The 25,396-nt window shown below is 37.6% G+C and overlaps 1 protein-coding gene across 3 annotated transcripts; it reads left to right on the top strand.

The window, feature by feature from the left end:
• Positions 1-1,013: 1,013 nt before the first annotated feature.
• On the top strand, positions 1,014-25,396 carry LOC131234940 (5'-3' exoribonuclease 3-like). Of its 3 annotated transcripts, XM_058231947.1 has the most exons (23): positions 1,027-1,318; positions 3,923-4,028; positions 5,294-5,370; positions 5,524-5,715; positions 6,476-6,595; positions 7,002-7,064; positions 8,088-8,240; positions 8,950-9,120; positions 10,207-10,284; positions 10,636-10,746; positions 11,628-11,693; positions 11,789-11,869; positions 12,031-12,120; positions 12,450-12,545; positions 14,482-14,552; positions 14,654-14,782; positions 14,856-14,932; positions 15,778-15,818; positions 15,934-16,008; positions 16,109-16,266; positions 16,366-16,470; positions 16,718-16,793; positions 24,104-25,396. In XM_058231947.1, exons 1-23 carry the CDS (start codon positions 1,127-1,129, stop codon positions 24,176-24,178), a joined length of 2,403 nt encoding a protein of 800 aa, XP_058087930.1. In that variant the 5' UTR covers positions 1,027-1,126; the 3' UTR covers positions 24,179-25,396. The 3 variants fall into 3 exon arrangements, with proteins under 3 accessions (XP_058087932.1, XP_058087931.1, XP_058087930.1); XM_058231948.1 differs by lacking the exons at positions 11,628-11,693; positions 11,789-11,869; positions 12,031-12,120 and having other exon boundaries at positions 1,026-1,318; XM_058231949.1 differs by lacking the exons at positions 15,778-15,818; positions 15,934-16,008; positions 16,109-16,266; ... (1 more) ...; positions 16,718-16,793; positions 24,104-25,396 and adding an exon at positions 15,274-15,736 and having other exon boundaries at positions 1,014-1,318.

Below are 25,396 nucleotides of genomic sequence, written 5' to 3'. Positions count from 1 at the left end.
GTTTGGTGATGGAATCCATTCTAATTCAAATACCTTTCATCCCTTTAAAGTTATATCAGAGGAAATTTAATTTAAATCTCATAATTTTGAAGCAGGCATAAAGATTTCCCTGATCTCTACAAGTGGATCCTCTGAATCCCTAGTTTCCTTCCTCTGAATTCCTTAAAGTTTTACATTAATCTCTCACCATTATTCATCAATTTATATTTGATTTAGATTGCATCTTAGGCTAGTTCTATTTCTACCTAGTTTCAGGAAACGTACAAGTTTCAGTCCCTGTGGATTCGACCTCGGTCTTACCGAGTTTATTACTACATCACAACCCTATACTTGGGGAGTGAACACATTCTAGATGATTTTCAGGCCTTTCTAGCGTGAATTGTTTAATTTTTTCGGATCTCTAGTGTGTAAATTCTTCGATGTTGGTCCCTTACCTTAGTGATTTCTGAACATTAAATTCATACTTTTAGTACCCTTTTTTAGTCCAGGCTCCTAAATGCACATTGCAATAAAAACATGATTAAAATACGTTGTTAAACATTATCATGTATCGGAGCCTAATATACAATATTTGACCCTCAACAATATATATTTATATATATTCTTTCCTAAAAATGAGACAATTCATGCTGTAGAATGATTTTCCATTTATACTCAGTAAAGGGAAGCCGACTGATAAGAGGTTCGGATCTCGAAAACAAATCCTAACCGTGGCTTTGCCTCATTTAAGACAGGCCCCAAGACTTGGATGCTAGGGATTGAAGTGCAAGCAGTCTACATGCACAGCAACTACGTGTAAGACCATAAATGCTCATATTCCCACGTGAGTATCGATGCTATCACCGTGACTCATAGTGGAACTCCAGCTCCTGCTTTTACTTCTCAAGAGAAAAAAAGAGAGGGAGCTGTGGCTTTTCCTTCTCACGGAAAGATAGAAATCCTTTATCTTGATAAAGGAGAGTAATAGTACATAGAAGGAATAACTTTGGAAGAAATAGAGAGTGAAAGCTGTTGCTTTCCTTCTTAAGGAAGGAAATTATAGAAACCCATCATCTTTATAAAGAAGAGGAATTGGAAGAGGTTGGCAGAGAGCTAGTACATAAGTTGGGGGTCTTTGAGAGAGAGAATGGGAGTGCCATCGTTCTATAGGTGGTTGGTGAGCAAGTATCCAAAGATAGTAGTGAATGCAAGGGAAGAGAAAGGAGGAGAAGATAGGGTTATTGATACAACTCAGCCCAACCCAAATGGAATAGAATTCGATAATCTTTATCTCGACATGAACGGCATCATCCATCCCTGCTTCCATCCGGATAACCATGTTATCTTCTTTCTTCCTTTTCTTGATTTTAATTTCTAGTTAGTTTTATATAATGGGTATTGAAGATTTTGGCCACAAGGTTTTGTTGCACCCAGTTAGTGAAAGTGGGCCCTGTCTATGTGATCGGCATCCTCAAATTGATGGGCCCCACCATAAGCATGACGGTTCCGTATTTTTTCTGCACCTTTTCTTGGGTTTCTTGCAAAACTCTTTTTCTACCAACAAGCTGCAGGTGGGGACGCTGTGTATTCAATCAGAATCGTAAAACCCCATGATCTTGCCTTTTATTTTATTTTGATTTTTTTATTTTTACCTTTTCTGTGTTTTAAATGGTGTCTGAACGTGGATGGGGTGCTAGCCCGCCCATTACTGGCTATGAACGGACAGGGCTTTGAGGAGCCATCATGATGTATGGGTTTTATCCGCACCGTCCATCCATTTTTCCATATTATTTTATGGTACAATCTCGAAAATTAGGTAGATCCAAGACTCAAGTGGACCACACCGCAGGAAGCAGCGGTGATAACACAACCAACATTGAAACCTTTCTCAGGGCCCACCGTAATGGTTAATTGCCATCCAACCTGTTCATCAGGTCAGATAGACCTGGACGGAGGGAAAACACAAATATCAGCTTGATCCAAAACTTCCGTGGCCTCCAAAAAAAATTTCAACGGTAGGTGTTTAATCTCCACTGGGTGGTCTACTTGAGCCTTGAAACTTCTTTAAGTTTGGTACCATACCATAAAATGATGTGGCAAAATGGATGGACCGTGTGGATGAAACCCATACATCACGGTAGTAACGGACAAGGGTAGTACCCAATCTGCGACTATAGTGTTTCAAGCGGGCCGGTTATTCAATGAGAAACCTCAAATTGATGGGCCCACCATGATGATAGAGAATTTTAAAATAGCACAGATTTAAAACAGGACATTGTCTTGGCGTTCTGATGGATATTAGGTCCTATATATATATATATATATAGACTTTGGCTGTTTCATTCTTTAACTTGATTTAGTAGCAATTTCATGTCGTAAGCATTTTTTACATAATGAATTTATCATGAGCGTCTCAATGTTGTAAAGGAATAGTATATGGACATAAAAACTGTTGAAGACTATATTCAAGACTTGCTCCTATCTGTGTTGGATTCAGATAATTGTTGAGCCCACACGATTAATAGTTAAAAGTCCATGTGGGCCATACTTTGATCGATAATAATAGATGTGACCACAAAAATGGCTGGTTTAGTCTTTGTCATTGATGGTCCAATTGGTCCAATATCAAAAATCAACACTTGGACTTATGATGCAATCGAATGGTCCAATTTGATAGATTGATTTCATTGATATCAAAGATGAATGGTCGGATCAGACCAAAATTGAAGATCAATGCTCTAATTGGACTGATATCGAAGATGAGTAATCTGATTGTGTTGAAATTGGAGATGAATTGTTTGATTGGACAAATATCATAGATTGGTCTGACTGGACTGATGTTGAAGCCGAGTGGTTCAATCAAACGATATTTGAAGATCAATGGTTAGATTGAAAACATATCAAAGATGAGCAGTCTGATTGGGATGAAATTAGAGATGAATAGTTTGATTGGGATGATATTGATGGTCAATGATTTTTTTAAAAAAAAAAACTTTGCCATTGGTCCAATTAGATCATTCATCTCCACTGTTGGGTCAGTCCAACCGGATGATTCATTTCTAATTTTGGCCTGATCAAATCGTACATCTCTGATATTGGTCCAATCTAACCGTTGATCTTTAGCATCGTTCTACAGAACCATTTAGCTTAAACGTTGGTCAAATTAGATCGTTGATCGTCAATGTTTGATAAATCGGACCATTTATCTCTAGTTTCAACATAATAAGATTTCTCTTCTAAAATATTGGTCGATTAGATCATTGATCTTTAATTTTGGAGGAATAAGGCCATTCATCCTTGACATCATTCAAATTAGCTCTTTGTGCATCAACATAATTCAAGTCAGACCATTTGGTTTCATCATCAGTCCAATCTGGTCTTTGATTTTCAAGATCTGTTCAGCTGGACCATTCAACGCCAACTTCAATAACTGTCTGACCGACCTGTTGCTCTTCAATTTGGTTGATTGGGCTGTTCATCTTTGATATTTATAAAATGAAACTGTTTATTAGTATCTTTTGAATCAGACCTTTCAACTTTGTCGTAGGTCCAATAAGACCATTGATTTTTAATATCAGTCTAATCGAACCATTTCCAATTTCAGCACAATCAAATTGTTAATTGTTCATCTTCAATATCTGTCCAATTAGATTGTTGATATTCAACTTTTTTGTAATATAATCATTTTTGAATTGGTCCAACTATACAAATTGATGACAAAGATTAGACCAATCATCATTTGAGCGACATATGATTAAGGATTGAAGGTGTTGGCCCACATGGATGACATAGGTTTTGCGACTGATAGTTGTAACCATCATCTAAAATGAAAGAAAGGCATTGATTGTTGATAGGAAATTGGTAGTCTTTGTGTTATGCAATTGGTGATGAGAGAGAATCATGTATTGAGTTGCTGTTTTGGTTTTTGATTGTGTTGTTGCAGTTATTTCCTCCTACATCATTTAATGAGGTCTTTGAAAGCATTTTTGAATACATTGATCGACTCTTTGGCATAGTGAGGCCTAGGAAGCTCCTGTATATGGCCATAGGTGAGTTACACACCCATTGATCTCATTTCAGTTTTCTGTTGTCACTCACTGTATAGTTTGGTAAATGCACAATGTTCTCTCTAAGGATTCTTGAAACAATTAAAAAAATTGTGAGATTTTGCTTTAGATAATAGCTGTTGTCATTAAAATTAAGGTTTTTAGTTTTACATTGCAACTGAGGAAGAGTTGTTAGTATCATGGTCCAAATTATCGGGTATTGTATTCATCTCGGTGGCACTGATTCATGATACATATATACTTGTATTGCCGATATGACTGATTTTTATTGTACTTATCGGATTGAAAATTTTTAAGATAAAAAAAATATTGAAATAACATTTTATATTGTATTCTTGTGTGTGTGTGTGTGTGTGTGTGTATTCAATAAAAAGTACCTATGTATTGATGCATGACATACTTCTATGTATTGATACATGACATTAATATTTTGTTTAAGGATTAAGAAAATAACATAATATGTATTTTTTTTTTTCCGGTGAATTTCTTTTATACATTCTATATCGATTTATCATATTAGTCACGACTGATAAATGAAATGTATCAGCCAATATTTAAAAGCATGGTTAGTATTTTTAGCTTGATCACTCATCCATAAGCCACAGCATGAAAGGGGCCCTCCAACTAAAATCAGGCTGATTGGATGCTCCAATCCTCAGACGTTACAGGGGCCAAAAACAGTTGGGTGCATTCTCAAATTGAACTCTTAGGATTTTCTGGCTAAATTGACTTTTGGCACAGCTCATATTTGTTGTGGCCTATTGGGGGAATGGTTTAGCTGTCCCCATGAGTACCCCATTGGAAGAATGCATTGTAGATGTACTGTGCAATCAACATTCTTCCATGGGAGAGGGTGAGTAAACTACTCACATAGCAACATCAAATTGGAAGGGGCCATTTGAGATGAACCTGTATTTTTAACTGTCTAAATAACCAATTTGACTTCTTATATTAGCGGTAAATTTGCAAGTCGTGTTCCTGTAATTTCTTTATTTTTCTTTAGAATGAAGGTCCGGTTCATCTTCGTCTTCATTTTGGATTCTACAAGAGATTGGTTATTTGTTTGTATAATCGTAGAGTAACTGTGTTGACACTCATCATCTTATAGATACCATTACACTTCTTTACTTCCTTTATTATCCTCTTTCAATGCTTTATACCATCTTCGTTTCGAGGAACTGCTCACGGCTTTCATTTATTTATGTTGCATGTGTTATAATGGTTTACTGTCTTAAATTTACATCTAGACGGAGTAGCACCAAGGGCCAAAATGAATCAGCAAAGATCTCGCCGCTTCCAAACTGCTAAACAAGCTGAACTTGCGGTGCGTTTTTCTTCAGTTCCATAGAACTGCTGCACTCATTTGATGTTGTTTTTTCTTCTACTGAAAATTAAGGAAAACAATCAAAAGGTCTCACTAAATTTTCTTTTTCTTTGCATATGTTGTTAATCTTGAAATAGTTATATTGTTGTTTAGGAAGCCGAGGAGGAAAAACTAAGAAGAGAGTTCGAATTCCAGGGGAAGGTTATTCTTCCAAAAATGCAGTCTGAGGTTTCGGATTCAAATGTTATTACACCAGGAACTGAATTCCTGGATAAATTGTCAAAGGCACTTAAATGCTATATTCGTTCGAGGCTGAACAATGACCCGGGTTGGAAAGACATCAAGGTTTAATGACGAATCATATTGGAAATTATTTTTGAATTACATTGATAGTATTAGGAACTGTAATTTTCTTCCTGTTTTTCATTAATAACTGGTAAAGCCTTTAATTTTGAAATAATCAGGACTCTGTGTTGGTAAGAGTTTTTTTGAATGAGCCTAAGGGCCGTTTGGACATAACCTCGGAAAGTCCATTGAGGCATAAATCCCCTTTTAAGCCAACCCTACTAGGGTTTTTGGTGTGCGTTTGGATGCACTTTGCTAATCCTATTTCATCATCTTGCTTGATGGAATAGGCATCAAATGGTGACTTGACGAAAACCAATCCAATTGGTTTTTGTCAAGTTGATGGTAAAAGCAAGCCTGAAACCCCTTCTTTGAAAGCCCCCTTTTGCGCAATTTTATCCAAACGGGCCCTAAGGTTCTTGTACTAAGGTGTCTACTCTGTGAGGTCTATGTGGTTCTTTCAGTGGACCTTGCCATGTCTGTTCCATGGCTTGAAAATTGCGCCATTCAGGTCATTGGGTGGGCCACATCATGCAATTTTTTCTTATACTTGTGGCCAGCCTGATGATTTGTCTTGCCATCACATTAGTGCTTGATGAATGCATTGAACGGCCCGGATGTGGAAAGTCATAGTGACTGGTGAGAGTAGGATTTCTGAGTAGGACTCTAGTTGGTCACCTTCAAATTTCTCCATAGGATTACTTGGAATGCCCATAAAAAAATTAAAATTTTTTTTTCTTGAAATTGATTTCTTTTTTAGGTTATACTGTCTGATGCAAATGTTCCTGGTGAGGGAGAGCATAAGATGATGTCATTTATACGGCTACAGCGGAATCGTGATGGATACAATCCGAATACTCGTCACTGCCTGTATGGCCTGGTATGACTGATTTTCGTGCTGCTTGAATGAGCCATAGATAGTAGGCTTCTATTATTTGAGAGACACACTCCAGTGGTTCTGGTTCCACCGTAAGCTTACAACATGGTGGGTGCCTTGTGCATATCAGCGCTAGGCATTTTTCCCTCTGAATTTGTTCCCTGCACCGTGGCACATCTGAGTTTTGGATCAGTATGATTTCTAGGGCTCTGGAGGTTTCTGAGGTTACAGATCTTATGGATGGGATGAATTCTGCAAACACATCATTGGACCATAGATTTGCCTGGCACCAGCGTTAGCTTTCATCAGTGGCACCAGTGCCACTGGAATGCACCTCATAAATTGATGGGTAACTAGTTTCAGTTGCAATTACTCTTTTCACTGAAGTTGTGAATTTTTTGACTTGCAGGATGCGGATCTGATAATGTTGGCTTTAGCCACACATGAAGTTCATTTATCTATATTGAGGGAGGTGAGTTCAGTGTCTACTCTTTAAGAAAATTGCTAATGTTGGAGTGAAAACTAGTTTATAAGCAATGTCTCGAATAACCTGATTTTTTCTCACTAGTTGCTAGTTTACGGTAAAGTTCAGCAGGTCGCAACATGTCCTTTTTTCCCTTTTTAAGCAAGCAAACGCTTCACATAATGTAAGTAAATTTCGATATTCGTTAGAGGACCAAATAGGCTAGTGATGTGAACTAACAGGTTAGGGAAATTGGTTCGAAACTAACTGCTAACTGTAATTACACCCTTTTGATGGGACTCAATGCTTGGTTTCTTGGTTGAAGGCCTGTTTAGGCATCTGCTAATCTAAGGATGAATATGTCGGAGCATGTGCACCCAAACTGACTGACCTAATTTAATCAGTTTTACTAATTGGGGTCGGATTCAGGCCCATGAAACCCGAACTGACAATAAATCAGGTCGGGATCAGATATATGAATTTTAGTCTTTTCCTTTATTTGATTATATTTATCATTTAAATCATATAAAGGCAATCTTCAGGCGTGGGATTCTAATTCTGAACCTTTTTGCATCCAAGGCCATTTTGTATCGTAATTCGTGCTTGAAATTAGATCTGACAGAATCCTGTGGGATATCCCGGTCTAATTGGATTTTTATCTGGCAATTCATATAACGTACAAGTATCAAAATTTGATAGGACCCTAATCCAATTCCCTTACTCTTGTCCAGATATGGACACACCCTCATTATGTGGTGTTGAGGTCTAAGTTTTACAGTTGGACTTACTGAGGTACAGGAATGAGTTGTATTGCAGATGCTGTTACGGCTCACCCTGTATTGGTTGAGTTGCCAAAATCATTGCAAAAACTTTAAAATTAGAAAAAAAGTAACACGGTCTGCAAAAATCAAAGAGAGCAAGAAATTATGGAAATCCATATCACAGATAGTTTTGGTATGGATTCTTAGTGGTGAATTATTTGCTAAGACATCTATTAAGAAGTATTTATTGTTTTTTATGTTGATACACCAGCATGTAGCTACCTTGGAGCAGCAACCAAGCTGCACATTGTCCCTAGAAACATCCCTTTCAAAGCAGAACGTATATTCTGTAAAATCAAGAGGGTGGTTTGGTAAGGTCCATCAGGCCAATGGTGGTGCTTCGTTAGCTAAGATGCCGTTTCAGGTCTCTCTCTCTCTCTCTCTCTCTCTCTCTCTCTCTCTCTAAATACCATTGTTTCATTCTTCATATAAATATTTTTACTGTGATGTGTATCATTAATTTGATGAGGTGTCCTAGCCCTATGATCTTTGTTCTTGTGGGTATTTCCCTAAAATTCTCCCAAAATGGAAGTTTGTGACCTTTTGAACTCTGGCCTAATCCGCATATAATGAAAGTGTGTACATCAACTATTGACATCTGGGGTTGATTGTATTGAGGGAAAACAGAAGAAAAGAATAGGAAAAGGAGGCACTTCTCCCATGATGGGATGTTACACAATGATTGGAAAGAAAAATGGTAGTGGTTTCCGCATAGCAAATCATTGCACTTTTCAATAGTCAATTTCCCGAGTAAAAGATACAATGTGAGCATTGTCTCACAAAAAATGAGATTTCCACTTGCTATCAAAGTAAGATCCAAAAAATGGAATCCATGTTTGAATAGTCCCACGGAATTCTTGTGAATCCATTGTTGGATAATCATTACACTTTTCCTTTCTTTTCTCCCAATCCAAACACACTCTACCAGCTCATTAGATCAACATGCGTGACTGCCATGGCCCACGATGAGTTCAGAATTGGGAGCCTCAGAACCTAAAATTCCTCTAATTTAGAATGCGTGTGTGGACCCTTCCATATTGTTCTTTATTGATTTGTTTTGTACATTTTGGCAGTTCTTGAATATTTGGACATTACGAGAATATTTGGAACTCGACATGACAATTGCTGAACCTCCCAAAGATTTCTTGATAGACTTTGAGCGAATTGTAGATGATTTCATCTTCCTTTGTTTCCTCATGGGAAATGATTTTTTGCCTCACCTGCCTTCGTTGGAAATTCATGAGGTCTGTATAATAGCCCCTTGTCACATTTCTTGGTTCTAATGCATTTTGAAGAAGAATTTGGAATGCCTATTCTTAATGGGATCAATTTCTTATACCAGGGTTTTTATAGAAGTTCCTTGGGAATTGGGTTAGATGGAATGCCTTTTGTAAAATGCCAAGTTCAATTACAGCTTCTTGATTGTACTTTGTAAGTGGACTTGGCGCATGTGAAATGAGCCATGTGTTTAATGTAGATGAGCTGCTCTTCAAGCATTCTCTGCGGCTTTAATTACAATTTTGAAAAATCTGGCCTGTACCTTCATCAAGTGGGCCAAGTATGTATGAAGTACATTAATGGTTAAGAGGAAGCGGAAATTGGTTCAATTGACAAAAAAGAAGCCAATAATTTTTCAGGTCGGGCTTTCTGTATCAACGACTCATATTGAGTGAATGCACTCAACATTTCTTATTCATTTTGTCAAAATAATATTCTATATGTTTCAAATTAAAAATGAATGAAATTAGGAGGTTTGCTCAAATACATCCTGACGTATTGCAATATGATATGTCATGACTTTGTGCATTGGGATTGTGGCTTTTTGATGATCCCAGATCGTTAGTGTGACATAGCTCCCCTTAGAAGGGGATGCCCAAAAAAGTTGTAAGATCGAAATATTTCAACATCTTGATTACACAAAGGTTATGGTGTCTGTCAATTTGGAAAGAAAAAGAGCACAATTTCAAATCGTTGAAAAGTAATCCAATTTGTGATGGTGGCTGTCCACCATACAAATAGATACTCATCGTATAATCAGTTTTGATTGCTAGAAGACGGTCTAGATTCAAAGACTAAAATTCCGACATATCACATTGCAACATGTCGGAATGTATTTGAGCAAACATTTAAAATTATTATTTAATGGTGGAAAAATAGAAAAATGATAAGTAGCCCACTTGGGGTTTTCTTTCTATGCCACCCCAAATGCTTGGTAAGTTGGAAGCAGGTCACCCTACCGACACACAACCAAATGTCGAATTTGTCAACTTTCTTCTCTGCATTTTGTTTTTTCATGAATATTTAATGGGATGCTGTGTTGCATTGTTTAGGGCGGGATAGATTTGCTAATGGCTGTTTACAAAAGGGAGTTTAAAAGCATGGGTGGATATCTCATCAATACATGCAGAGTAAAATACTAATCGTTATATGCTTTGTAGTTATAGGGAGTGCATGATAATTACTATATTTGCGTTGTGTGGTAGGAAGGTTGCAGAAATTTCCAATCTGGTTGATTTGGCCACTTGCTTAGTGATTCCTGTTTCTATTTCGGGCCAGCTTGATGTGCTTTCTCCAATCACTCAATGCAGCACTGGGATTCTGCACTTTCCAAGCCGGTTTTATGATGCTTGGTGGGATTGTTTGAATGGGCATAAGTTACATTTTCATTCCGTGCTTTGCCATGGAATGTTAACGGACTGTATGCAATTGATTTCAAGAAGTTGAAAACACTGATTGATGTTACTTCTGTTCATGATCAGTTGCGAGATAAGCATGCTGCCTATATAAAATTGAAAAGAGTAGAACGGCTAATCCTTGCTGTTGGTTCTTGTGAAGATAAAATTTTCAAGAAAAGATCAGAGATACGGAAGGTATGCCATATATGCACATCTTTTTGCATGATTTTCGGCTTTTGCATTTTAGATTTGCTGATTCATGTTTGACACTCCTGTCTTGATGCCTTGTGCTATGCAATTCATCTATTTTGTTGGCACAAGAGTTTTATGTTTTGGTACCAGTTCATGTTTTTATATACTCGGAAACTCTGATTGACTCGATGTTTTGTTTGGTTGGGTTGACTTGAAGAATCCAACAAGTCTTTTCTTTATTTGAGTGAATGCAAATTTTAGTAATTAAATTATTATTATTAGTGTGTGTATATATTTTTAAGCAGTCATATATAATCACAGTATAAAAATTATTGAAACAATGTAAATACTGGAGAACCATGACACTTTTTCAGTACATGTCCTTGTGAAAGCTTGAACTCCATGTGGGATTGTGTGCTCCCACACTTTTGGACATGAAGCCATCACTTCCACCCGTAGTGTAAAGCTCAAAGGAGGGTTCTATATTTTTATTTTTTGAAGAAAAAATATCATCTGTCATCAACTTTGAAATCTTCTTTGGTTGACATTCTTGTAATTTATTGTAGAGCTTCTATAGTTGCAGTCAAAATACCACTGTTCTCGCTAAGGGGACATTTGGAGCGTAAGTTACATAAGACAAGCTACTTAGCCCTTGAGTAGCTTATCTTGATTTCTACTAATTAAACTGAAGTGGTTAGGTAACTTTAAATAAAAAAGCTACTAATAATTGATCATAAACCAAACTTACTTAACTCAAATAAGTTACTTATCTACCGCTGTAAGTTGAAAAGGTAACTTTTTTGGTGGTATCCAAAAGGGCCCTAAAGGATTTTTTCTTGGACAGCTTGGGTGATACGTGCTTTTTTCTCTTTTGGGTGTTGCAGCGTAATCTCGAACGGGTTGTGCGTGAGATGTTTGAAGCCATGGGCGAAGAAGATGTGGATAATGGGGTGAGAATCGGACATCCTTCACCCTCCATGCTATTAGTGCATTACCTTTCATTTGCACTGTCACGAAACTAATGCTGCAGTACATTATTATTCAGGAAGTAAATTCTAAATACCTACCAAATGCCCCATCATTGGAATCTAATGGTCTTTCGACCATCAGATGTTCGGAAACTGATGTACGTCCATCTCCATCTGCATCTAACGAGTTTTTGGTTCCTGCTTTCTATATCGACAGACACATATTGTGAAACAGTTCTGAGTCTCTCTGTCGATGTACTTTTTGAGATGTGTCCTAATTTCCTACTAGTATTCACATGATTCTTTTTGTGTCTTCTAGGTTTTGAACAATACCAAGGAATTTAAGCAGAAACTAAAAGAAATGCTTCGACAGAAATCAGACCTGTTCAAAAATGGTAACCCAGATAAGGTTAGTTTCATTTGGTTTCGGGTGGGTTGCATGCATACGAAGAAACATATGATGCCTGATGTCAGGAAAAAAATACAGTGCTTAATAGAGTCATAGGCCAGCCCATACCAATATATTGTATATGTGGGGCTGATCTTTTGGAATAATGGATGGATGGGATCACATAAATTTCTTACATGAGGCTGGATACACTGTGTTTCTAATCTTTTGATTAGGTCCCCTTTAATGTGGTGTATATGTTTTGTAATGTTAGTTGTTCTAATTCATGAAAGCGGGAACCATCTTCTGTTTTTCTAAATGGATCATTGGTTTGCGTGTCTTTGCTACAGGTCAATCTTTGTTCTGAAGGTTGGAAAGCTCGATATTATAAGGCAAAATTTTCGGTAGAAAAGCCTGATGAAATTGAAAGCAAACGAAAAGAAATTGTATGTTATCTGCCTTGATATTTAGACACTGGTCTTTAATTATTGTAGCTGTTCTCATCCACCATGATTTTATTATTGGTGTCTAACCACACGTTCCTTTAATATCTCCTCTATACATTGGTGCTCCTTTCGATGCATGCATATTAGAATTTGGAAATCATGTGGTTCTGTTATTTTCTTATGTTCTGCTTCTTTGCCAACACCTGCTGCTAGAATTGACTTGTTTTCTCAATCAAATAGTGAACACTTTCTGTGTGTGGACCCAACATAGAACAATTATCATTGGCCTATACATTTTTTTTTGCGTGCACTTCTGTGGGACATCCCATTGTCCTCTGTATGTGGGTCCGTCATTCTGTTATAGGAAATTGTTCATATAGTGCTTGGCATGATGAATGGTTGGCATCAATATTCTCATCAGTAGTTGTAAAGAACTTTTGGATTGGATTTGAACAAAATTTCTTTTTATGGAACTAGATGCTTGATAGCCCTTGTTGAATTTGGGTAAGTGTTTGGATTGTAAGTTGCGATCCAAATACTTTCTGATTTTCAACGATCTGTTTATTTGTCATGCTTCCGCTGCAGATTGTGCTTTGGACTTGACCTCTCACTTTGCTTTGTAGTTGTTTATACTTCTTACAGTTTGAAATAGACGCTAGCTTACTCCCTCCTGCACCACAATCTATTGCAGCTTTACTTCACGCTTTGTGCAACTACAGATTCAAACATTTGAAGTTGCCTTCTTATTGATGATTGGCCATTCCGTGAATCATTTAATACCATTGGGGTCATTGCCAACTTCCCACCGATGATTTGACAAGTTGTTTAAAAACATTGGGGAAATTTCTAGTGTCCCTATATCATATTGATATATAGATAGGCATATTATTGTTTACTCCTTATTTGAATGCTTATAATACCTCAACTGAATCTAAGCATATGAAAATCAAAGCCCATGCTTTTTCAAGCTTCGAAACCGCATTGAACAACATAATAGGATGGAGAGAACTTTGGAGCTTGAGAATAACAGACACCTATTGGGATTTATTTCATAAATAAAAGACAAAAATAGTCGCAATAATAATAATATTATGATTTCATGGTACACTAATAAATGTTGTTCAAATATATGTATTCGACAAGTATCCCACCTAGCAGTCATATTGCGATGAAGCAAACTCCTTGGTGTCAAGTGGCCAACTAATTTCACAAGCTTTTTGTGGCCTCCAATCATAGTTTAAAAACCCATAAACTAGACTCGACTTGACTGGGTGTTCTTCTAGATTGGGTTGACTTGAAGACTCGACCCATATTATTTTGATATTTAATTATCCTAAATTGAAAATATTGGGAATGTAATTAGACATTTGAAATAGCTAAATTTAGTGCAAGTAATATAGAATGCAAATTTCCAACAACATCATTGCCTCGCTGATTAAGGGTGTTGCATACCTTAGGTAAGGTTGGGTGTTCGAAACACATTCCTGTCTTCCAAGTTGTGTCTAGTTGACTGAAAGAGTCTCCAAGTGCAGTTCGAGTTTCCCAGTGACTTGGCTTGAAATCTTACCAAGTTGAGTTGCCTCGGCCAAGTTTTGAGTCTAGTCAGGCATCCTGCCATTTGGCATGTGGGTCAACATACCTCCTAGCTTACGACACCTAAATATAAACGAATGTGTTTTGTAAAGTACTCTATACAGTTTTTTTTTTTCCCCCATCTAAAACCTCCAATTTCAAAAAAAAAAAAAATGTAATCGGTTCTGGTCTGTTTCTTCTCAATTTAAGAGCATTTTACAGTAGAGTGGTATTTATCATTCAATCACTGTCCTCATTTCTGCTATGTAGCTAATATAGTTACCCATACCAACACTACATCAGCATCTTTCATTGGTCAATTGTTTGATTCCATTACTTTAATCTGCTGTGTTTTGGTTTATAGGTTCAAAAATATGTGGAAGGGCTATGTTGGGTTCTTCGCTATTATTTCGAAGGAGTATGCTCATGGAGCTGGTAAGATAGGTTGATAGGTTGTTCAATGGAGCTCTCCTAGAAAATTATCAGATGCACCTGTCCGTTGTCCAGTTTAAAGAAGTTTATTTTTGGGATTTCAGGTATTATGATAATCACTATGGTCCATTTGCTTCTGATTTCAAAGGCCTCGGTCGTTCGCGGATAAATTTTCAGTTGGGAACTCCATTTAAACCGTTCACTCAGCTTATGGCCGTCCTTCCGCCAAGAAGGTAAGTATCCATTTGTGGGATTCTTCTATCATTCTCTGTTTCATTAGACATGATTTAACATCTTTTGGTGCAGTGCCGATGCACTTCCAGAAGCATATAGGACCCTAATGACTTGTCCGGATTCAAATATCATAGATTTCTACCCCACTGGTAAGACCCTTTATTTTATTTTTTAAAATTCAGTGTAGTTTACTAGCTTTTTCTACTATATATAACACCTTTGGACAATTTTACCCTCACATTTAGTCTTCACAACATTAATTAAGAGAGGGTAAATTTGTCAAAGAAAAAAATGTTGTTGCATGGCAGGGAACCATTGAGATTTTATGATAAAAAGGATGGCATAGATTGCAGCATGTAAAACATTAAAGCCTTGTGGGCTCACCATGTTTCTTGTGCAAAATCTGCTCCATCCATCACGTTCTTTCCTCGATGCAAGGCCCTGCAGCCAAAAATCAGAGTACTTACTGCTCAGTTGGGCCTCAACACAGGGAACAGTGGGGATGGAACGCCAGCCATACGTTTGCTTATGTGGCCACTGTGGTGTTTATCTTTCAGCAAGCCCCTTCATCAGCTGTGAATCGTCAGGATGAAGTGATGATACAAAGAAAAGCAGAAAACTCAAGCTTGCCACAATGCGTGAACTAGGAGGTTTTAGGTGTAATTTTATACTGTTCCCATTGGTGGGGACCATTTGAGTCTTGTATGATTCTGATATTTTGTATGTACGGTGCGAGTGGAAAAGTTCCCTGTTGGACAGTCAATTTCACACAACATGGTGGGCCCCACAAAGATCGGTTGGTGTACACGCTGTGATAAAATGTTTGTTATAGTCTTATAATAGATGTTCCCAGAGCTGCACCATTTTTTCTACCTCTCTCTTTCCTCTCTGATTCTCTCCCCCATTTCTTTTTCTATCCTCTCCTTCCTCCATGTGCATTGGACATGCCATACCACCAGTGTGATTAACATCTTGAATTTCTTGCGTGGATTAGATTTCGAAGTTGACACAGACGGAAAGCGGTATATGTGGCTGGTGAGTGAAATTGCATGTTTATGAACACAATCTTTAAGGTTATTAATTCATTCACATGGGCATTGATCCTAGGCATTTGGACTGATAGAATCCTCATGAACTTTACTTCTTACAGGGTGTCACACTACTGAAATTTATTGATGAGAAACGCCTACTTCTGGAGATTGAGAAACTAGAAAACAAGCTAAAAGTATCAGTAACAGAAATTCGGTAGTTGGTATTAGTCTACATGAAGCTTTGGTCAGTACTTGATATTGACATTGAGTTTTATCTTTCCCCAAACATTGTAGGATGAAGAAGTTCGAAGGAATGCTATGGGGCTCGAAATTATTTTCGTTCGGGCCAGTCATGATTTAGGATCACAAGTTTCTTCTCTTTGTCGTCGATGTGTGCTTGCATCAGGCAATGAGCAGATCATAAACAAAGTGAAGATTGACACAAAGAAAAGGTGTTCTACATGCCAAGCAGGATTATGCATTTCTAAGGCACACAACCACTTATTGCAAATTGGACGTTTTATTAACATTACATTGATGTTTCCTTGTAGCGGTGGCTTGAATGGTTTTCTTATCAGATGCAATGAGCAATCATGCATGGATGATAGCAGCTCTCCTGTGAAGGGGATGGAATACACTATTAATAATGATGTCTTGTAAGTTTCCCGCAATTGGCTTGAGTGTGCATAATGAGTTAGTGTACACCTCTCTCATTATCCAATGTGATATACTGGAAGCCGAACACATTTCTGAATGGCACTTGAAATCTCATGCATTTGGAAATGCAAGCTGGATTTTCACTCCACTCTCCATGTGCATTGACATTTGGCTGCCTTGTTCAGGGAAAGAACATCTGAGTTTTTTTTTTTTTTTTTTAATTATAAAATATTAACTTTGATGCAGATGTGCAATGTTCGAGAACCCACCATTCGACTATCATATTCCTGAGCCACCTAAAAATGTTACAATGCCTGAAAAGGTATTCTTATGTTTTGTTATAACTTGTCTAAAATTCATTTTCTACCTTTTTTTGTTTGTTATATTTTATTGTAAATTTCATATTAGATAGAATATTCTGCATTTAATTGCTGATGATTCTTGTGTGAGATACACACATCAATCTAGCTCAGCTGAATCATGTGCACATTATAAATGGGTCAAAGCCATAAAAATAAAAATAAAAAATAAAAAACACCCATACAACAATCTCAACCACCTCATGTCATCCATTGAATTTAGATTGCAGATCATTTTCTATTTTGCCATGCGTGGTATGTTGTATTTGATGTCTTTAATCAAGTTTTATGTTTCCTTTTCTGTTTGGGATTCTCCCCAGTTTCCTTTTTCATTTGGGATGGGATTCTTAGTAGTTTCCTTTTCCGTTTGGGATTCTTCACAGTTTCCTTTTCCGTTTGGGATGAGATACTTCCTAGTTTCCTTTTCCATTTGGGATTCTTCCCAAGGCTATATATATGGGTATAAACAGGATTAGAAAAAGTTTATAGGGTTTTTCAATTCATCCAAGGGTCTCAAAGGGTGTAGCAAGGGTGAGATTCGAGGTTGTTCGAATCGGGTAAGTTCTTTCTCTTTGTAATTTTGCTTTCATAGTGTTCATCTGTCGCTTTGTGCAGTGGTTTTTTCCCGCAAGGGTTTTTCCACGTTAAAATCTTTGCGTACTTCTCTCTTTTGCTTGGTCCCATTGGGTTGCCATCCTAGATCCGCCTCTGTGTGCTTCCGCGTCCCCCAACATGGTAGAGTCATTTTTGTCAAATTTGGAGTTGCCAATAGCCCTTTTTTGTATGGTTCCTAAAGGCTAAAATCTTTGTTTATGGCTCAAAAATTGAAAGGAATGATTCTCTTGAGCTTTGTAAAATTGACTTAGATAGGTTCTTCTCACCAATTTCCAGGTAAGGATGCTTTGGAGTATGAAGGGGTTAAACACCCCCCTACACCCGCAATATTGTACCCCACTCCACTCACAATATTGCAATCTCTACTCAAGGAGAATGAAAGTCCTAATTGGAATTTCGTCCAATGGTTCATTGGCCCCAAAGGGGTAAAAAAAGAAAAAGAAAATAAAAGAAAATGAGTAGTTGGAGTATTAGAGAGTATTAAGAAGGGGGGGGGGGGTGGGAATGTGGCAAATCGACTTTCAAGCAATTTTTTTTTTTCCAAGTCTTCAATGGTTGATCTTGGAATTGAGCTTGGATGGAAGTTGATTTCCTTGGTAGCTCCTTCAAGGAGAAATGAGGAAGGAAGAAGAACAACATCACTTCTCCTTTCAAAGGTTTTGAATGCTTTGCTCACTACTCCAAGAAGTAGAGTTGTACTCTCCATCCTTAAGGGTGCAGATGATAGTACAATGTGTCCTAGAAAGCCAAAAATGATTGTCATGTGTAGATTGGTATAAAGATGGAAAAGAGAAGAAAGAAAGAGAAAACAAGAGGAGATTTATTCCAACTTTTGATCTCACCGCTTCAATGCCCAGAAAATATTGAAGAAGACCAACATCTTTGATTTGAAATTTAGTTTGAAGATATGCCTTCAACCTTTTAATACCAAGTCATCACCAGTCATTATGATATCATTGACATACACAACTAGAAGAACGTAGCAGGAGGTTGAGTTCTTTGAGAAGACTGAGTGATTTACTAAACTCGTTTTTTATCCAAACGATATAGTTCAACTACTTAACTTCTGAAACTAAGCTCATGATGAATACTTCAACCCATATATTGACTTGTTTAACCTGCATAGTTTAGACGACTCCCCTGAGCAACATACCCAGGAGCGAATGTAGCCAGAGGTTGAGTTCTTTGAGAAGACTGAGTGATCTACTTGACTCATTTTTAATCCAAACGATATAGCTACACTATTGAACTTCTCAAACTAAGCTCGTGTTGAATGCTTCAACCCATATATTGACTTGTTCAACTCACATAGTTTAGACGACTCCCTTAGCAACCAACTTGGCTTTATAACGATTAGTTGACTCATTTGGCATGACCTTAATTGTGTACACCCATCTACATTTGGCTAGAGTCTTACTTGAGAGATGATCAGCCAACTTCTAAGTATCATTAGAACTCATGGTGTTCATCTCTTCATCCATAACTTGTTTTCAATTTTCATTGGACAATGCCTCCTAGACTGACTTAGGAATGGATAAAGCAGACAAGGTAAGGGCAACCTTACGATAATTTGTGGATAGATGGGTAAAGGTGAAAAAGTCGAAAATAGGATGAAATTAAGAATGCTTACCTTTTCGGTCTGCAGTAGGAAGATTATCTACAACCTTAGGAGACTCAGAAGAAAGAAGAATCTCAGTAGGTGCAGTTGTCGATTGTTGGATTGAAGAGTAATAGTCCATAATGACCAGTCTTTTTTGCATTTTTTTCTGTAACATGTCTATGTAAAATCTTTTTGAGGTGATGAAGGTATCTCAGCATCAAATTCTGAAGGAAATACCTTTGGCGAAGGAACTTTCTTAGATTTAGCTTCGACGGTATGATCATCTTAGTGTAGAATGAAACATCTTGAAATTAGGTTACATCAATAACCACAAAATGCTTCTTAAAAGTTGGGGAATAACACCAATAACCCTTTTGAGTATGAAAATATCCCAGAAAAATACACTTAGTTGAATGAGAAAAGAATTTATCTCGACTTGACCCAAATATACAAGCAAAACAAGTACAACCAAATACTTTGAGAGGAATAGGATAAGCTGGTTGATCAGGAAATAATATAGAGAATGGTGTTTTTCCATCTAAAACTTATAAAGGCATCCTATTGATCAAATGACATGCAGTAAGAATTGCATCACCCTAAAAGATTTTTGGAACATTCATTTCTACTAACAAGGCTCGAGTCACTTCCACCAGATGTCTATTTTTGCATTCAACCACCCCATTTTGTTGAGATATACAAGCACATGAGGTCTGGTGGATAATGCCCTGACATCGTTAATAGGTTTGAAAATCCTTATAGATAAATTCTAGGACATTATCTGGCCTAAACATACACAATTTCGCACAAAATTGATTCTTTATTTCATTGCAAAAAAATTTGAAATACATGAAAGACTTTCAACCTATGCTTTATTATATATAACCACGTCATCCTAGAGTTAGCATAAATACAGAGAACCAAGTATCTAAAACCTAATAATCTTGGGATTCGAGTGTTGGATGCTGAAACACCTTAATAGGCGCAGAAGCAACCTTAGAATGAACCAAACAAGTAATAGAGAATGAAAAAGAACAAACGAACATAGAAAACACGGTGATTTTTACGTGGAAAACCTTTTGGGAAAAAACCATGGCACAAAGCGACGACCAATCCACTATATCAGAAGCATCACAAGAGACAAAATAACTTACAGATGGAAAACCCTAGATCCCCTTCAAAACCCTTTCCGGCTCTCAAGCTCTATTCGTCTTAACCCTAATCCCCAATTAGGAGTTGTATTTATACACTCCGTACAAAATTCAAAACAAAACCGCAATTACGCAAAACTTGCGTGCACTATCGATCTAACTATCGATCGAATCGACAAGACTTGACAAACGATCGATCAAATCGACACCTCTGTCGATCGAGTCGATAACATCCAAAAACGTCTAATGGCCAAACTTGAATCAATGTTAGACAGAAAATGAACTCTATGATGTTTACTCAGCTTGTATGCTTCACACTCTAACTTTGAGATCCTGGGAAGAGATGGGATGAGAATCTACTATGAGGGCTTGGTTAGTCCTTGGGGGAATTCCATAAAGATCTCAGCTAAAGTCCAAAGTATGATTTGTTGGATCACAATGAATACACGTACTGTCTCTTCGACCACCATGACCGCTTCTACCTCCCATTGGGAATCTATCACCTCTTTCACTGTGGAGAGTACCAAGCCCAATACGCCCACCATGGCCTTCACATAAATTAAAATAACTAGAAGAAGACTCCAATGCAATTTTATCAGATGCATTGACATTAACATTATCAAATTTGCTTGCTAAGGAGACTCTAAAGCCTTGCATAAACCTCTGCTACTGAAGGAATATAAGCTCCTCTCAAAATTTGATCATTTACCGATTGGTACTCTTTTGGCAATCTAGATAGTAGTTTGACTACTTTCACATCTTCTCACTGCTTATTCGTGAGCATGACATCTGACATGATAGGATGCTATATGGAAAGCTTTTTCTACATTCCAGTCAGTTTTGCAAAGTATTAATTCACCAAGGGGTTTATCGCTCTTTTAAAAAGAGAAGATCTCATATAATTGATACACACGAGAAATATTTTGTTCTTAGGAGTACACCTTCCTCACAGTATCCCAGACATCTTTTGTTGTGTTTATGAACACCAGATTAGAGCTCACTTTAGAATCCATGCTATTCCATGAAGTATGAATTTGTCATCCTCATGCATCTATTATTTGTGTTTAGTTTCAAATTCTTTTGGTTTAGGACCTATGAGATATTGATCCTTTTCACGGGCTAAGAGAAAATCATGACAAACTTGGCCCTTTGAAGGTAATTCTTCTTGTTCAACTTGACAGAGGTTATCAACACATTAAAGGAGGGACCCTAATTTTTTTCAAGAGATGATGAACCACCAACAACACTTTCACTCTAGTGACATTTCACAATAAACTTGAAGAACATTAATTTTAAACGCTGGATGCACACACGTGTCCAACATCACATAACACCGAAATTTTTGGCTCAGAATAACTCTAATTCATGTCAAAACCATTCCCACATTGCATTCGATTTTTTGGTTAGGAATATTCAACAAAAAACTACATCCTACACAATGAAACCAACATAAAACAACAACTTTAAACATCACATCATGAAAAATCAGCAAGCCTTCATTATCCGTCACGGCATCTACACTCCTTTTTGTTAGAGCATTTTCCTTCTATTTGAAGAACTACGTAGAAAGTAAGATGTTTTCTTCCAAAAAAAAAAAAAAGCAACTTGGTTTCCCCTAAGGCCCAATCAGTCCCCTACATTTTTTTAAAGATCCCCAAAGATAAATCCAACAACTTAGGGGTGGATTGGAGAAGATTGTAGGGCTCGAACCACTCGTAATCAGGCATTGATACCATGTAGATTGGTATAAAGATGGAAAAGAGAAGAAAGAAGAAGAGAGAAGAGAGAAGAAAAGATGAAGGAAGAAAATAATGGGTTCGGTTTGCACGTCCCCACTCCATTCTCTCTTATATTAAAGTAATCAAAGAAAATATGACAAAAATACCCCTATACAATAAACTTTATGTCCAGTATATCCTAAGGCTAATAAGGGCCTGTTTAGAACGTGGGATTAGGTGGTATGGAATTGATCTGAAAATTTGAGCCCTCAACAAACTTAGATCAACCTTAGGTATTAGAAATTCGGTTCTAATACCGCTGGTAATTTGTGCGCATTGCGGAAGCACATAGCACAAAATATTTTACAAGGAAAGCCCTTGCGAGAAAAAACCACGACACGAAGCGATAGAAAATCTACTATAATTAAAGCCTTAGAGATTACACCACTCATATGAGAATCGAATCTCTCCTTGCGATGAGCACCTAGGAAAACCCTAGCCCCTTAAAAAAATCTCTTCCTGAGCCCTTACAAGCATTTAGAACCTTCTCACCTCGCAAGACCCTTGCCCGTGGAGAGAAAACACTCATCTTAACAAGCCCTAATCACGACCAGACTTAAATACCCCGATTTGCGCAAATCTACGTATCCCGTTCAGTTGGATCGGAACCTATGGTAGGACCAAACCAACGACTAACATTTTTCGGTTGAACCAAAATCGGGTAAATCTTCACAATGTGCAACCTCAAAATCCATCCAATTTTCAGTCGAGCCAAAAATGACCTCGGTGGAACCGAGACGGGACTTCTCTATAGTAGCATATTGGCAGAATCCAAGGCATCCTACATAACAAATTGCATTTGGTCCCATGCAAATTCCATCAGGCATTTGGAAACAACCAGAAGGATTAGATTAATCCAGGTATCATATCATCCATCCCCAACAGTAAATACCACTAGATTTCTAGTGGATTTTGAGTCAACCAAAGTGTGCATAATGGCTAAGTAACTGAATCAAATTAGGACTTGACAATGATTCTTAACATACCAAATGGGCTTTTACCCCTTTTGGGGAAGTTTCTTGACGGTGTTTTGGTGACTCCTATCTTTTGTCAGTTGTTTGTTATGTTGTTAGTTAAGGCGTTGACACCTCAACATGGGTTAGTTTTGTTAAACGTGTCTTGTCAAACAAGTTTGGTGGTTAAGGGGTCTGCTGATTTTTGTATAGAAAGCTGCCTTTTTTGCAATTTTACTTAGCTTTGAGTTACGTGATGAAAATTAAGGAGATTGGAGGGAGGTTTTGTTTGGTTTGTGATTGCTAGAGAGGTGTTTGGTTGATGGATTGCACTCTAAACCCCTCAAATCCCCAACTCCCTTCTTCCTGCCCTCTTTCTTGGTTGAAAAGCATGCCTTGTATGGATTCCGTTGAATTCATGTGATCCAAAGGGAGTTTATCACTCTGATTGGGCAAATGATTTTTCTTCAATTCTTGTCATCAAATCTGTGATTTTGGGCTCCAAAGATAACTTTTTCCGGAATATAGATAAATTACACTTTCTGAAACATTGTACATTGTATGAAGGTTAATGATCACATATGTTTGAATGCATGGTAATTACCATACTTTGGAGCTGTGTAGGGTCCACCCATGATTTTTATGTAGAATCAAAGAACCACTCATCTGTTGTAAGTCATGTTCATTGTACATCCCAGGAATCATCTCGATCCAAAACTCAGGTGGGACACCACATTAAGCAATGTACAATCACAGCTCAAACCTCTACATTCACTTGTTATGGCCCACTTCAGTTTTGCAATAGTTTATTTTCGATGTGACCCTTCTTCCTGGTGGGGCAAACCTAATTAATTGGTTGGATGACATATACACCGCAAGGCAGACACCAAAATCTATCTGGAATTTTCTACTTAGGCATCCCCCTCCCCCAATCTCCCCCCATTCTTCCCTTGTGTACCCACCTGAGTTATCAATCCCGCTGTTTTTTTGGGACCTGGGCCTAACATTTAGGGGCACATCTAATGGATGTATTAGATGGTACACACGTTATGGAGAGCCCCACCGCCTGTAATTACCATATCACTGAATTTTCGAATTCTTATCTGATGTACTTCCATTTTGCTTGTATCTAATAATTCATCTATATAAATTTAATTGAACTAAAAATGTAAGCTGCAGACGATCACTGAAGCTGATATAGAAGAAAGACCACTCTGGCATGAATGTAATGGCAGTCAGAGGCAAAATAGGTGAATTTTCTTTCTCAGAACGATGCTTTTGCGAGAAATATCGAAATCGAAAATTCAGTTGTATCTGTTTTAACTTAGTGTATGAAAATTTGGCAGAATGCAAAATCGGCCTGCAATGGAAACAAGAAATGTTGGAAAACTCAGTTCATCTGACCCATCATCGGTTCGAGAGATGTGTAAAGGGGCAGGGTCAGGATGGGGCGGTGGGAGAGGAAGAGGTTCTTTGAATAATTCGAATTTCAGTCAGAATTCAGAGACTTTCAGGGGAATTCAAGCGCAAAATGGCAGTTATTGGCAACCGAGAAATGGTATGTCGGCCCACAGGATTGGAAGCCGCCAGTACAATACTCGGCCGGACATTGGTATGAATGGTCAAGGCCAAGGGAGAGGAATTAGGTCTTTTGAAAAACCAAGGTTTGGTCAGACTTTGGTTGCAGTTAGCGGAATTCAGGTTAGAAATGGCGGTTTCTCTGTATCAGGAAATAGCTTGAGGGCCGACAGGGGTGATTGCTGGAGATCCAATTCTCAAGATCCGTCAGCACCAGGAAATGGCTCAAGGGCTAACAGGAGTGATTGCTGGAGACCCATTTCTCAGGTTTGGGCAGAACAGAGTTCTCGGGCCGAGGAAGAGGCTGTTTTGAGCCATCTTCCTCAAGCTGATGATAGTAGTTAAGACAGTTGTCTTCTTTTGGATCTTGGATAAGGTGTTTGGGTTTTGTTTTAGGGTGTTTGGTTGCACCCTGTTTCATGAATATGAAAATTTGGACCAAATGAGACTGATAAATCATGATTTTGGTGCAACCAAACGCACCAATCATGGCTGTTTTGGGCAAATCTTTTTTGAGCTGAAGATGGTAGTTAAGGTAGTTATTTTCTTTGTGTGTTTTGGTTTAGGGTGTGTTTGATTGCACCCTATTTCATGAAATAGGAAAAATTGTACTAAATTGGATTGGTAAATCATAAAATATCATGATATATGATGCAACCAAACGCTGCCTTACTTTTTTTAATTTTAATTTTTAATTTTAATGCAGTTTTATTTTTGGGAATGAAAACTATCAAAACAGTTAGGTGATTTTGATTCCGTATTTCTATGTTGTATCTCAAGCACCCTTAACTAAAACGGGTTGATCTGGGCTGACGGATGGAAGGTTGTAAGCTTCAATTGGACTTGTCACTACAACTTGTTTAATGAAAGAAAACATGGCATTTTGTATGTCAA

The sequence above is a fragment of the Magnolia sinica genome, chromosome 19 (assembly GCF_029962835.1).
Source record: "Magnolia sinica isolate HGM2019 chromosome 19, MsV1, whole genome shotgun sequence".
Classification (NCBI taxonomy): domain Eukaryota; kingdom Viridiplantae; phylum Streptophyta; class Magnoliopsida; order Magnoliales; family Magnoliaceae; genus Magnolia; species Magnolia sinica.
Note: the sequence above shows the minus strand (reverse complement) of the source record. Positions and strands in the feature narration are given on the sequence as shown.